This window comes from Pteronotus mesoamericanus, unplaced genomic scaffold, assembly GCF_021234165.1.
Source record: "Pteronotus mesoamericanus isolate MK-2021 breed Mesoamerican mustached bat unplaced genomic scaffold, CSHL_Meso_final contig_68, whole genome shotgun sequence".
NCBI classification, from domain to species: domain Eukaryota; kingdom Metazoa; phylum Chordata; class Mammalia; order Chiroptera; family Mormoopidae; genus Pteronotus; species Pteronotus mesoamericanus.
Genome location: NW_026555234.1, coordinates 2,479,468 through 2,494,282, shown reverse-complemented (window position 1 = coordinate 2,494,282; position 14,815 = coordinate 2,479,468). Strand labels below are relative to the sequence as shown.

General features: G+C 65.7%; 2 protein-coding genes across 2 annotated transcripts in view; one reads left to right on the top strand and one right to left on the bottom strand.

Moving 5' to 3' along the window:
• Nucleotides 1–14,815, top strand: part of SORCS2 (sortilin related VPS10 domain containing receptor 2) — a 277,701-nt gene that overhangs the window by 156,029 nt on the left and 106,857 nt on the right. The gene's annotated exons all lie outside the window — the stretch shown is intronic.
• PSAPL1 (prosaposin like 1) lies at nt 1,259–2,821 on the bottom strand. Its single transcript, XM_054582216.1, has one exon. It carries the CDS (start codon nt 2,801–2,803, stop codon nt 1,259–1,261), a length of 1,545 nt encoding a protein of 514 aa, XP_054438191.1. The 5' UTR covers nt 2,804–2,821.

Sequence of the window (14,815 nt, the reverse complement as noted above, 5' to 3'; positions counted from 1 at the left end):
AGGCGACCACCAGGCTTCAGCTGGCCAGGCCGCCTGTTTGAGCACCTGCTGTGAGCCAGCCCGGTGCCGGGCAGGAGACGCAGCGGCGTCGCGCCCTGTGCTATCCCTGCGGGGCTCGTGGCGTGCTGGGGAGGCCGGTGATGACACCACCGCACGAGAGGAGCAGCGGGCGTGGAAACCAGGCCAAGCACACCAAGGAATGCTGCCCGTAGGAGGGGGCCCTAGGCGAGGCAGAAAGGGGGCAGGTTGCTCAACTGGGGAGCCGGCTGGCCCTGAGAATGAGGACGCAGCAGATGGCGCTGGGGACTCTCCGGTTTATTCCGCACGTGCACAGCCACATTCTCCCGGGGACCCTGAGCTGGGTTTGTCCGTCCCAGTGGGCTGGGGGCAGGGCCTGTGGGGGAGGAGCTCTTGGCGTTTCCTTGAATGGTGTCACTATTCCTGTGAGACATGTCTGATCACCCCGTTCTGCAGATTGGAAAACTGAGGCTCTGGCAGGTGAAAGGATGTGCTCGGCGCCGAATGGCTCCACAGCCCGGCGCTGCTGCCGACCCCAGGCAAGTGTTCTCTTCCCTCAGGCGGCACAGGCTTTCCCCCTGCCTGTGATAGTGGCAGTGGGATGTTTGGGGGCCCCAGGGTGGGCAGAGGAAGGGGAAGGCCTGCTCTGAGCTCGGGTGCCCCTGGGAGACATGGTGAAAGCCCCAGCCTCCTCCCCAGAAAGGCCCACAGACACGCCTGGCACACACCTTCGGAGCCACGTGCAGGGACCCTGGATTGAGAAGCTCTGGCCCGAGCCAAGTGATGGTGCCTGTGGACGAGACCCAGTCCCACCCCCAGCTGTCGGACAAGAGGGACGGGCCCCACAGGACAGCCGCTCTCTCCTTCCCTCTGCCCCGCCTGGCTCACGGCTGGGCCACTCAGCGGAGCACGGAAGGGCGGCAGCAGAGGCCGCGACAGGCCCCCACCCGTGGGCCCGGTTGCGGCAATGGAGGCTGGGGCGGCGCCTGTGCAGCTGTGGGTTCCAGTCCGCGGGAGACACCTGGGGGGGCAAAGCTGCGGGGTGGGGCGGGGCACCGCTGCTAAGATGGGGATTGGGGACTTCAGCTCTGCTCGATGTGGCCACCCTGCCCAGGGCCGCGGTTCTTGTCTGTGGCGTGGGGATGGGGCCAGCACCCGCCTCGGAGGGTCCCTGTGGGAGCCAGGAGACAATGGCCCCGGGGGCTGCTGGCAGGCACCGGGTTGCCGGCGGCCGCTGCTGTCACTCGGGCTCCCCGGCGAGGAAGGGCACCACCTTCCACATGTGCCGCTGGCAGTGCTCCATGGCGTTGCACATCTCCGCCGCCTCCTGGCTCGCGCACCAGAAGCTCGGGCCCATGACGCACTGGTCGGTGCCCAGCAGCGGGGTCCTGGGGGCATGGCAGGCGCCCACCTTTGTGCACAGCCCGACGGGGTCCAGTACCTCCTTGAGGGTCTCGATGAGCACAGGCTCGTACTCGTCCACGAAGCGGTGGCACTGGATCAGGTAGGGCAGCGGCAGAATGCTGCAGCCGCCCTTGAAGGCCTTCAGGATGTTGCGCTTGGTGGTCTTGCGCTCCAGGTTCTGGGAGGACACGCCCAGCAGCCGCTTGCACCCGTTGCAGAAGCGTCCCTGGTTCTCTGTGTCCAGCAGGGGCGGCAGGGTGATTCTGTGGGGCTGGCGGATGGCCCGGGCCCGCCGCGGGGGGCTGCAGAGCCGGACGGCCCCGCACACCTTCTCTGGGGGGACCCTGGTCACGAACTGCACCAGGGTGGGGCTGTACATGTCCACCATGGTGACGCACTGCCTCACGATGGACGCGGGCATCACGGAGCACACGCGCTCCAGGCCCTGGCGGATCAGGGCCTCCGTGCTGTCTGAGTCCAGCCACTGGTCCAGCTCCTGGATCACTTGCAGGCAGACGTCGCAGGTCAGGCCGGTGTTCATCTGGACCAGGTTCCTCTCCCTGGGGGACACCGGGTCTAGGGACGGCACCTCGGTCGCGGCGGGCCCCGGCATTGCCTCGCAGAAGCCCCCTCTCTCGCATGTCTCCTCGGGCAGGACCAGCTTCAGCATGTGCTCCGCTGGGGCGAGGAAGCGGAGGGTGTACTCCTTGCACAGCAGAGCCAGGCCGGGGGCCAGGGACTTGCACTGCTCCTGCGTGGTCACCTCTGCCAAGCTGGACATGTTGGACCCGACGGCGTCTTGGAGCCGGGACACCAGCTGGATACAGTCCTGGCACACAGTGTCCTCAGGCTGCAGAGGGCGGAAGCTGGGGGGCCCACTGGCCATGAATGGGGCCACCGCCTCGGACGTGTCCTCCTCGGAGAGCGACCCCGGCGTGGCCGGGGGCCTCTGCAGTGGCCGGCAGAGGGTGAGCGCAGCACACACCTGGGCGGGGGCGCCGCCTGGGTCCCCCCGCAGTATGTACAGGAGGACCGAGCTGTGGGCGTCCGCCATCTCCTTGCATTTGGCCGAAGAGTTAAGGCTGGGAAGCCACTCACAGGTCTTTGTCACCAAAGCGAGGGTGTCAGTCTCCGTGGCGTTGGGGTTCAGCCCGTTGCTGCCAGCGGCCACCACGTCCTGGCACAGGTCGCAGGGCAGGGACCTGGCGGTGGGCTTGCCCCAGACGGCGCCGCGGCAGTGCCCCACGGCCCCGCACTGCACTGCTGCCTGCAGGTCCTGACACCACGTGGCCGCGCCCCGTGCACACTCCTGGGGGCCCTGGATGGGGCTGGCCAGCGCGGCCCCCAGGAGGCTGGGCAGGAGAAGCAACACAGGGAGCATGCTGCTCAGTGACTGGGCGGCTCCACGGCCCCGGCGCCCGGGCCGCTGCTATAAACCGGGGCGGCTGTCCCGGGCCCGCCCTCTGCGCCGCCTCCCACGGCCTGACTCATGCGGGCTCCCCTCCCCGGCCTCCTTTCCAGCCCTCTGCCAGGTGTGCCTTCTTCCCCCGGGTGGACTCGCATCGCCTGTGGGAACCAGCTCGCCTTTGAAGAGGCACAACCCAGAGGCCCCTGTCCCGGGAGGCCCGCCTGCCCCTCCCGCCCACGGCCACGGCCTGGGCTCAGTCCCGTCCCGACTTGTCGGCGTGAGGCAGGGTCCCCTCCTAGAATGGGAGACCCGGGGGATTTCCGGCCCCGCCTGGGAGGTCCGTGAAGCATTCCATCCGTGTTTTGCTAGAAAGTTTAGTGCCTTTGGTGTATGCCCAGCTACCAAAGCTGCTGCTCCCATGCTTGGCCCTGAATGGCGAGCCAGGCCCGGGCGCTCGCCGCTGCACTGTTTGGGGAGGGGGTTTCGAGGAGTCTCGGGGCTTCCTCTGTGATGAGAGCGCCCATCACCTCCCAGGACAGCCCCAGACGTGAAAGCCACTGGCCACGTGGGTTGCTGGGCCCAGGCAGGTGCTTGTGGTGGAAACTCGGGCAGGCGTGGGCTGGCCCTCCGTGGACCTGAGGATGCTGACTGGAAGGCCACCTCCGCAGCAGGGTTGCAGTCCTGGGCCGTCAGTTACTCTTTAGTTTTTAGCAGAGTTCTCAGGCGAGAGAGTCAGTGCTGGGCAGAGGCACGCAGGTGGGCCCCGTTTATTAAAGGGCAAGTTCCAGAGCCAGGCTGCCCGGGCCTGATGTCCACGTGGCTCACTGCCCACCGCGGGCCCCACCAGGGTGGGGGGGGCCCGATGGTAGGGCGCTGCACAGGGACCACCTTCGCCCCTCAGGTGTGAGCCCCTTGCGTGGTGCCCTGGCCCCGATTCCGGGCCTCGGAGAGCACAGGGGGCGGGGCGCCCGGGCCGGAGGCTGAGCCGCCCTGGTGGAGGAATGCGGACCAGGCTGTTGGCCTGCCCTCCTGCTGGTGTGCAGCGCTGGGGACAGCGTGGGGACACGGACTTCGCTCAGCCCCTCATGCCACGGCCAGGGGCTGCGGCTCCTTGGACCCGAGGTGGGGCTGGCCTCAGGCACGAAGCCGGCCTGGGCCCTCCCAGCTGCAGGGACGGCGGCTGCCGGGCTTCACCGCCACCACGATGGCGCTGGGGGTGGGGCCGGGGGGCAGCAGGTGTTGGGTCGCGTCAGCCCTCCGTTCAGTGGGTCTCCTGACACCGCAGGCGCCCACGGTCTGCCTCCGAGGACCAGGCCCAGGGCCCGGCCCCACAGTGTGAGCGTCCCGGCCTGGCGGCCCCGCCCCCTGCCCAGCCCCTGGGTGCTGCTGCGGGCGCCGCACGGCCCAGGGCCCGGGACACTCTCCCCGTCTTCTCATCCCTCCAGCCCAGTGCCCGCTGATGAAATACTGAATTGGTGTTTTGTTTTTACAAAGTATATAGGAGCCTTTTCTTTGGGACTTTCTCATTTTTAACTTTTTATTGAAATACTGGGTTGGCCAAAAAAGTCCATTTAGTTTTTTCCATAAAATAAAACCCACGTTTTTCCTCTTCACCAATAACTTTATTGATATTTTGAGTGTGTCGGCTGCCTTCTGTTGATTGTTTTCCATTAATGTCTCAATTGGATCGCTATTAACTTTGACTGGCCTACCTGAGTGTGGAGCATCGTCGCCCCACGTGAAACCTCCAGCAAGGAACTTCGCAAACCACTGTTGACACATTCGGTCAGTCACAGCACCTCCTCCATGCACCGCACACATCTTTTTGCATTTCAGTTGCATTTTTACCTTTCTTGAAATAAAGCGTAACATGCCAGAAATGTTGCATGTTTTCTTCCATCTTCAGTGTCAAAATGGCTGCACAAAAATTCACCCATTTTGATATTTTCTAAAAAACTGCACCCTGCCGTGAGCGCTGACACAGCACAGCGCGACTGAGCTGTTGAGCGAGGTCAAGGGCAGCGGAGCGCTGCTGGAGCCCCGGGTGGGGAGGCCGGGTGGACTCCTGGGCCAGCCCGCTATCTCCCGTGTACAGAGGGGGCATAAGTTGTACACGTTCAGCTTAGTGCAGGTCCCCAAACTGAGCAAACACCCGGATCCAGACAGAACAGCGACAGCTCCCAGCAGCCCCAGAGCATCTGCTAGTCACCCCCAGGTCCCGCCCCGCGCCCTGAGCCGCCTCTCCAGGTCGCTGGTGTCTGACTTCGGGGGGCAGTGTTAAGTCTGTGAGGTTCGTCCACGCTGCGGCGTGGGGAGTGTGGGTCGGGTACCCCCTTCTCTGCAGGATTCCACTGGGTGATTTCGCCTCATTTATTTTCCTGCTCTTTCCTCGGTGGGTGTGCGAGTCATTTCCACGCTGAGGCCACAAGGACTCCGCCCGTGTCAGGAGGTGCTGGGACTTACCAGCGAGCGGAAATGCTGGGATCAGGGCGCCGGCATCGAGGGCACACCCACGTGGGGTCCTTCCACCTGTGCCCGCCGCCGCCCCCCCCAGAGCCTCTTTTGTTTAATTTTCATCTAATATACAGCTTAGCGAGCAGCTGGAAACAGCCAGGGACTCTTGTGTGACTTTAACTCAGCTACACTGGCCCCGTTTGCTCTGTGGCTCCCCCTACCCCCATCTCATCTGTGTATCCGCACACGTGTGGATTTCCAGATACTCATTTCCTAACCTGTTGAGAGTGGGTTGGAGACATTGTCCCTTTCACCCAGCCTCCTAGGACCAGGACATGCTCCCATCGTCACAGTGCACGTGTCATTTCGAGAACCGTGACGCTGAGGCAGCACTGTCCTCTCACCCGCCGCCGCGCACCCTCACCGTCAGTGGCTTTCCAAGCGCGGCCCCGGCGCAGCCTCTCGCCCACGCGGCTGGCACCAGGGAGGCGCCAGTGCGGGGTTATTCACCTCTCGCTGTTGGTGCGCGCGGGCCGACGGGATGCGCCGCACAGAACGCGGGCGGCTGTTGGGGGCGCTTGGGGGAGCTCCCGGGGGTCGGGGTTGTCCGGGCTGCACAGGCGCCCCCCCCAGGCTTTCCCAAGGCGGGGGCGCCAGGCTCTGTGACCCGCAGCGTCACTCCGCGTTGCGCTGACTCCAGCCCCGCAGTATGACACGGTGGGGCCGGGGCTCGCCTGCTGCCTGCCGTCTAGCAGGCGGCAGCGTTTGCTGTCTGCTTTCCTGGTTCCGGTAAGGAAGCTCTCTGGCGCTTTCTCACTTTCTGTCCCCATGTACCGAAGAGCCCGGCGACAGTGGCGTGAAGGGGTCGGGGGAGGCCTTTGCGGGGAGCCCCTGTCTGGAGCCCAGGTGGGGGAGGGGAGCAGAGGGGGTGGGGCGTGCTCACGAGGACTCGGGCAGGTCTCGCCATCGGTCACCCTGCTGTGCAGGTGGAGGAGCTGGCCCGGAGCACGCAGCTTCAGGGACGCCTGGTCCCAGCCCCAGCCCGGCGAGGCCCGTACCCCGTGTTCCGGGACACCTGCCTGCAGGGAGCTCTGCGGCTCGCCCCCCTCCCTCCCGTGGCCCACTCGCAGCCCGCCCCTCGTCCTCTCTGCCCATCTACGGGGCGACGCTTCTGCCCCTGCCCAGGCCCCACCTGCACGGCCTGGCCATGAAGGGCCCAGGGTCGGATTCGTGCAGTCACTTGTGCCGAACGGATTTCTGTGCCCCCTGGGGTGACCTTGGGGCTCTATGGGGAAGAAGGCGGGTGAGGAGTGGGCCTTCTGGTGCGGGGGACCGACCCCGAGCAAGTGACTGCCAAGTGGCCGTTCTAATGCCAGGTGGGGACGCATCCTGGGGAGCAGGAGAAGGAGGGAGGAGGGCAGGGAGGAACCGCAGCCTGCAGGCCGCCCGGGAAGGGGCCGTGAGCGCCGCTCTTGGTGTCGCGGCTTCATGGGGGAGCCCCAAGAGGGTGTCTGGTGGGCCAAGGCCCTGCCGGCGGGGGGGTCCCTGCTGCCCGTTGAGCGGCCGCCAGGAGGCAGGGAGGCTGCCCCCCGGAACGGTGAAGCCCCTCAGAGGGGTCGCTGGCTGCTCCCGAGAAGGTAGGCTTAGGGCTTATCCAAGTACCGTCACTGCGAGGCCTGGCAGAGGATGGCGCAGGGGAGGGGCTTGGGGGGAGGGCAGTGCAGGGGGGGTCGGGGCCCCCAGGACAGCACCCTGCCAGGGAGCCCGGGGGGCAGGCCCGGCTCCACAGCGCAGGGGCCGTCCGGGCTGGCAGGTCCGGCTGGGTGGGGAGGGCGGCCAGGGAGCTGCGTGGGAGGCTGGGACTCGTGCCGCTGGGTGGGGGCCCGTGGGCGTGCGGGCAGAGTTCCCGTGCAGGAGCGGGGCTGGGATTCCTGAGCAGGGCTGGGGGAGGGGAGCGCCGGCAGCACCCGGTTGTGGAATCTCCTCAGCGGGAGGTCGGTGGGATTGGGCCTCACTGCTCAGCCCCACGGAGGAGCTGGACTGGCCAGTCGGCCCGACCTAGATCAGTGCATCTGCCTTCCACCCGCGGGCGGCGTGGCCTGTCCCTCCCCTCACGCCGAGGCACCCGTGTTCCCATGGGTGCGGAGGGGTGGCGCCTGCAGGGTCAGAGGCCACAGAGCGACGGGCACAGCGGAGCGCGGTGCGAGAGGCAGACGGGTTCCTCCTCTCTCCCCTGGGGGCCCCTCGGCATCTTCCGCCCCCGCGCAACCTGATGCCCGCGCCCACCCCCCGCCCCGGGACTGGCCGGCCTGTCTCGCCCTGACACCAGAGGGAGGAGACCGTGCCCTCAGTGCCACCAGCCCTGGGGGCCCGAGCCTGAGATCGAGGTCTAGGGAGGGCCCAGCGCTGGAGGCAGTGCCTCCCGGCATCCTTGTGGGCCCTGGAGGGGACAGGTAACCCCGTCTTCTGGGGCCTGTGCCCGCCTGACTCCAGTCCCTGCCTCCATCGTCACGTGGTCTCCTGGCTGGGTCTGTGAGTCTCAGCGTCCACACTGACCTCTTCTTACAAGGACATTAGCCATTGGATTGGGTCCACCCTACATGAAGACGACCTCAACCAGTTACGTCGACAAAGGTCCTGTCTCCAAAAAAGGTCACCTCCATAGGCACCTAACCCAGAGGGTGAGGACTCCAGCATGGCTTTCCGGAGGCATGGCTCATTCCCCCACAGCGCGGGGGCCCTGGCCTTGACCTTAGACGCCAGCTGTGGTTCACGCCTGCCCGTGGCCTGGGCAGCCTGGTGGCAGAGAGCCCCTGCGAGGGCAGCTCCGGGGGGGCCACCTGGGAGCTGCGGGGGCACCGGCCACGCTCCAGCCACGGGGCACTGTTTGGAAAGCTCAGCACGTGGCGAGTCTCAGAGTGGAGCCCAGCTCCAGGGCGCACTGGCCTGAGCGGGGGGGACTTGGAAAGGCCGACCCGGTTCCTAGCCCGACAGCCCCAGAGCTCGGGGGGCCCTGGGCCTTCCAGGACACAGCGGCCCCCAGCGCCGGGGGCTCAGGAGCCCTGTCTGGAGACCGGGGCGCCCCAGAGCCACGGAGTGGCGGCGCGGAAACGGAGGCAGGGCGGCTGCGCGGGGGGGTGTGGCCGTGGGTCTTCAGCGCTGCGAGGGCCGGGGCCTTGGACACACTCACGCCCCAGGGCCCGGCGGCGTTGCCCCTGCGTCTCCCGTGTGCCTGGCGTCCCGGGGCCATGCTGTGCTGCCTCCCGCCTGTGTCCCCGGCGCCTCCCAGCATGTCCGAGAGCCCACACAGGTGCCTTCCCACAGCCCGGCGCCGGGCGTGCGGCTCGCCAGGCTGTCGTCGCGGAACAGGCCCGCTCGGCCCGCCCGCCCCCGGGAGGCTGCCTGTGGGAAAGCACCTGGCGGGCTGGTGGGGTCCCCCCGCTGCAGTGGAGGTCGTCTCGGCCCCGGGGGCGAGGGGAGAAGCCGGAGATGTGGGCGGAGCTCTCCTTCCTCGGCTCGCGGAAGAGCCGAAGAGCGAGCGCTTGACCCTCCTCGGTGTGGCTTTTGCACACGGGCTGCGCCGTTGCTGAGCGCCGGGGTGTGCCGGGGCCTGGTGCAGGTCCTGGGAGTTTGTGCGTTTATGAAACAGACCCCTCCACGGTCCTGGAACTAGTGGAAGAGGAAGAAATGAACCAATGTAATAAACGCATGTCATCAAATGGGAAAAGGTGGTAAGCGAGGGGGAGAGGAAGTGCAGCGGTTGTGGGGGCGGCCAGGACGGCCCCCGGATTCCACGGTATTGGAGGGGAGGCTCGGGGGAGGAGGGGGAGAGCCGAGGGGCGTCTGGGGGAGGGGGCCCCAAGCAGGGGGGCCAGCCTGTGCCAAGGTCCTGGGGTGCTTGCGGGGAGGCCATGGGGGAGCAGGGAGAGCCAGAGGCCGCTGCAGGGACTCGGGGCGGGGTGACGGGGCCGCGCACCTGCGTGAGGTGAGAGCCAGCAGGCCGGGCTGCAGGTGTGTGTGAGGGAGGGGGGAGCGGGAGTCGGGATGCGCCCGGGGACACGCCAGGTGTTTGACCTGACGAGTGGGAAGCGGTGGGGGGGGCGAGATCGGGGCGGGCGGACCTGTCGGGCTGTTGTTGCGACATCGGGATGGAGGCCGGTGCTTGATCCAGGACACGGCTCCAAGGATGCAGAACGGGCACCGAGGACCGGGCTGTCACCGTGGGTGGCAGGAGAGGGGGACAGGGCACGGGTCGAAGGGAAGCCCGGGCTCGCGCAGTGGGGTGGCAGCCCTCCGCCTGGCGGCAGAGCGGTGGGCCGGGGGCGGAGGGGTAAGCCGTGACCTCGGGACAGAGGGGACCAGGCTGGGCCCGGGGGCTTAAACCGCAGAAAAAGGCATTGTCGCCCAGGCCTGGGGCCAGGAGTCCGAGGAGGCCGGGGGCCGGCAGGGCAGGCCGCCCAGCCCCGTCTCCCCGCTGCCCGGGGCCGGCGGGTGTCGGCGGGCTCCGTGGCGCAGACGCAGTGCCCCGTTCTCCGCGCCCTCTCATGGCGTCCTCCCGGCGTGTGTCCGTGCCCGAGTGTCCCCTTTATATAAGGGCACGGATCATGCTGGTTAAGGGCCCACCCGTGTGACCTCTTCCCAGCTACATCTGCAGCGACCCTGTGTCCCCGTCAGGCCACGTTCTGAGGTCCTGGGGGGTTTGGGCCTCAACCTGGGAATTTGGGGACACATCGAGTCCATCACGGTCACCCTCCTTGAGGGTGAATATCGAGGGTGTGCAGTGGGAGCGCTGTAAGGTCGTTTGAGGCCCTGGGAGCTGGGTGACCGCCGGGCGCCCGCCGCGGTGCAGCTCGGCAGGGGTGGCTGTCCCCCCGGCCCGCCTTTCCCCTTCCCAAGAATGGTGGGCAACCGCGGCACCTGGGGGCCACCCCCCCCGCCCCGGGCACGCACAGAAGGGCTCAGGCCGGAGGGCACCTGGATTCCCTGCTGACCACACCGCAGGCCTGGGGGGCTGTGCCGAGGCCGCCAGGTGGGCCCCCTGTCCTCGCCGCAGCCCGGAGGGAGGCCTGTGCCTGCCCCGCTCCAAGGTGAGTCTGGGCAGCTCCAGAACCTGCTGCTGGTCGCAGACTGGTGACAGTCGGGAACCAGACAGCTGCCCTCAGAGTCTGCTCGCTCTGTCGCTTTGGCTCCCTGGGGACACTTTGTCCTCCTCATGTCTCTCGCACGCCATGTTCTGTGGATCCCTGTGACCAGCCGGGGGACAGGCTTGTGGCTTCTTGTTTTGCAGATGAGGACCCGGGGCGGCAGCTCCCAGCACGGCCCCCCTCTTCCCATCTGGGCCACGGCCCCCCTCAGAAGGGCCTGGGGGGCCCTGGGGAGCCATGGGGGCAGGAGGCCTCGCTCTGAGGGCCTGGTTCCCCCGGGACACTGAACTGGGCATGGCCAGACGATCCCCCCTCGCAGGGAGGTGCGGGAGCCTCCCCTGCAGGCTGGTTGGCCACCAGCCGCTGCCACCACCGGCTCTGGTCGCTCCTGAAGTTGGCCTTGTTCAGCAGGGCTGCCCACACGCACCTGCGCGGGGACAGCCCCCCGGCCGGGCTCCCCGAGACCAGGCACAGAGAGCAAGGCGCGCGTCTGGGAGGGAGAGCGGACATGGGTCAGTGTGGCCAGGAGACCGGACGGTGGCAGCAGCACGGGGTCTTTCACGAAGGGCCACCTGCGGGGACTGGCTCAGTCCCCGAGTGTTTATCCCCCATTCCCTCCCGCCCTTGGCAGCCGGACAGGCCGCCCTTCCCGAGCCTCCCACAATGTCCCGAGAACCCGGCCGTCAGGCGTTCAACGGGGCGTCCAGGGCTCCCCGCGGCACCGTGCTGCACAGCAGAGTGGCAGGCCAAGCACCTGTCCTGACGCCCTGGGGTCCGAGCCAGAGCTGCTGCCCAGCCGCCGTCCTCGGACGGAAAGACCCCGCTCCACGCGGCGCAGTGGGCCTGGGCTCCGGACCTTCGCGAGACGCCCCGCAGCAGGGCTTGCTTTCATTTCGGAAGACGAGGACGGGGGTCCGTGAGACACCTGAGGGGCCCAGACAGAGGCGCCGGGCTGGGGCCCCCATGCTAGGCCCGCGGGTGGGGGAGGGGGCTGCTGGGCCGGACGGTGCTCGTTGTCGGGACCTGGTGGCATCGGGACTCTGGCTCATGGGACCGACCTCACGGCAGCTTGTCCGCCCCTCCGTCGTCAGTCAGTACCCGCAGGGCCCTGTGCTAACCGCAGAGCCTTTCATTTCGGTCATTTCTCCAGGACAGCCTTACCCGCCCTCCCCCATTTCCCAGATGAGAAAACCGTGGCTCAGAGAGGCTGAACTGCTGTCCTCGCGTGCAGCCAGTGTGTGTGTTTGTCTTGGTTAATCCCAGAGCTGTCCCTCCACATCCTGGGAGCCGGGGCTTCGAAACCTGGCCCTCAGAGCGGGCCGCATCTGGGGTCCTCGGGGCCTCGCTGCCAGGAGGCCAGCTGGGGACAGCAGCCTGGGCCGGGCTGGAGACCCCCACAGGGAGGCTGCTGCCCCTCCAAGATGGGCCCTAACGGTCACACACTGCCATGAGGAAACAGTTCCATGAGCCGGAAACAATGTAACTGACCCCTGCTGCCCAGATATCAGACAGATGTTACTATTTTGCAAATATGTTTTAGATTGTTGAAGAAGTGAAACATTGCAGACACAGCGGAGCCCTGGCCCTGCCCCTGCCCATGTGACCTCCGCACACACTGATGTGTTCCATGCTCTTCCGTGTCCTCACGGTTTTCCCACATCTGCCCGCATCCATGAACAAAGGGGCCGCGGCGCTGAGCGCTCTCAGTCCCCACCCGGGGCTCGGGGCGGGCTGGCTGTGCGCGGCTTGCCCTTCTTCAGTCAGACTCGTGCTCCCGAAGCAGGTCCCTGCTGACAGCGGGGACTCCCCAGTCTGGGTGACCCGCGGTTTAGGCTTCCCTTCATAGGGGCGCTGCAGTTGTGCCCCTGTCTTTATGCCCTGTGGCAGGAATCAGCCAACACCCCTGTGCACGTGCCTGAGACACCGCGTGTCTCCCCGTGGCCTTTGGTGGGGCGCGGAGCAGCTCCTGAGCTGCGGGCGGGACCAAGGCGTGTTCTCGGGCAGAGCCAGCCAGGCGGACAGAAAGATGGGGCTTTACGTGTTCAGAGGCAGAGTTTCGCCTTCTTGCCTCTCGCCGTCCCCTCCCAGAACCTTCACGCTAGCGCCGTGTAGGGTTCACACAGACTGACCAGGATGCAAACCCTTGCTTTGCCACCAGCTTCTGGGCGACCCGGGACCGCTCTCCACATCGCGCTGTGCCTCCAGCCCCTCTCTGTAAGAGGGGACGATGACTCCCACTAGACAGGGTCGCTGTGACCTGAGTTTTGCTCAATTAGGTGGTGCATACGGACCGTGTCCAGTCAGCGTGGGGCGTTGTCCTTGATTCATTGACTTGTTGATCTCATCATTAAGCCCTCGTGCCCTGTGGGCGGGCCGGCCATGCCAGGCCCCACAGAGCCACCCGCGCTCCCTCCGCCCGCCCACATCCCCCACTGGCCCCGGGTCGGGCTCCTCGGGGTGGACCCTGGGCTGCCTCCGGCCGCCCCCGGCCTGGAAAATCGCTCTGGCTTTCCAGGAACCCGACGGCCCCCTCCCCGCGGAGCTGCAGAGCAAGACGTTCTGCCACACCCGGGTCCCCTGGGAGCCACCCCCGCCCTGGCAGAGGGGCTTTCGTGGGGAAGGCACCGGGGCCAGGTGGGGTAGGGGTGGGGCGCAGAACAGGGGAAACATCTGGAAGTTCTTGATCCTTGAAATTAGTTAAACAAATACCATTTGTTTCCCCCTCCCCCCACTGAAACAACCCAAAGACGGGGGCCCACGGGATGGGGTACGGGGGCGGCCTGGCCTTTCTGTTTACTGTGAGCGTTTCCCTGGAGACATGGGGTCCCCGTGGATCCCGTTCTGTGGACTGGCTGTGACCTCGGGCCTGGCAGCCGCTCCCCAGGCCACAGCTTCCTCCCCTGCGTCGGGGGGGATTTGGTGGGAGGGTCTTTCCTGGCTCCTGAGGCCGGCCTGCTGATACCGGTGTCCCGCTGGTGGGGGCCACCTCAGCCAGGGCAGCAATGAGAGACCCAGGGGAGCCGTCTCCGCCCCCAGGCCCTGCCCTTGCCCGGGCCCCGTGGCTCCTGCGGTGGTCGGGCTTCCTGGTCGGTCTTCGGGTGAGGCCCGCTCCTCCTCACACTCGCTCGGGGCGGCCGGGTGGGCTGATCCTGCAGACCAGGTCTCCCCTGCCCTGGTCCCACGCCATCCAAGGCCCTCACCTCAGGTGTAAGTGCTTTGCCGAATGATTCAGCCTGTGGCTGCCTTGTCCACCACATGTGTGCCCCAGGCGGCCAGGCCTCCCCTGCTTTCTGTCTGGCACCTGGAGGGGGCCCGGCCCTGGGGCCGCGTTCCTCGGCCACAGAGAAAGGGAGTGAGCGGGCAGATGAATGAGGGAGGGAATGAATGAGTGAGTGCGTGAGTGAATGGATGAGTGAATGGATGAATCAGTGAATGAGTGAGTGAGTGAATGAGGGGATGGATGGATGAATGAGTGAGTGGGTGAGTGAATGAATGAATCAGTGAATGAGTGAGTGAGTGAATGAGGGGATGGATGGATGGATGAGTGAGTGGGTGAGTGAATGAGTGAATGGATGAGTGAATGAATGAATCAGTGAATGAGTGAGTGAGTGAATGAGTGAGTGAGTGAATGAGGGGATGGATGGATGGATGAGTGAGTGGGTGAGTGAATGGATGAATCAGTGAATGAGTGAGTGAGTGAATGAGGGGATGGATGGATGGATGAGTGAGTGGGTGAGTGAATGAGTGAATGGATGAGTGAATGAATGAATCAGTGAATGAGTGAGTGAGTGAATGAGGGGATGGATGGATGGATGAGTGAGTGGGTGAGTGAATGGATGAATCAGTGAATGAGTGAGTGAGTGAATGAGGGGATGGATGGATGGATGAGTGAGTGGGTGAGTGAATGGATGAATCAGTGAATGAGTGAGTGAGTGAATGAGGGGATGGATGGATGGATGAGTGAGTGGGTGAGTGAATGGATGAATCAGTGAATGAGTGAGTGAGTGAATGAGGGGATGGATGGATGGATGAGTGAGTGGGTGAGTGAATGGATGAATCAGTGAATGAGTGAGTGAGTGAATGAGGGGATGGATGGATGGATGAGTGAGTGGGTGAGTGAATGGATGAATCAGTGAATGAGTGAGTGAGTGAATGAGGGGATGGATGGATGGATGAGTGAGTGGGTGAGTGAATGAATGAATCAGTGAATGAGTGAGTGAGTGAATGAGGGGATGGATGGATGGATGAGTGAGTGGGTGAGTGAATGAAGAGTTGATTGAGTGAAAGAATAAGCGAGGGAGTGGGTGAATGAGTGGGTGAATGAATGAAGTGCCGGGGGCCCAGACAAGGCCCTCGGCAGGAGCGGCAGCCAGGCCTGCTGCGGGGG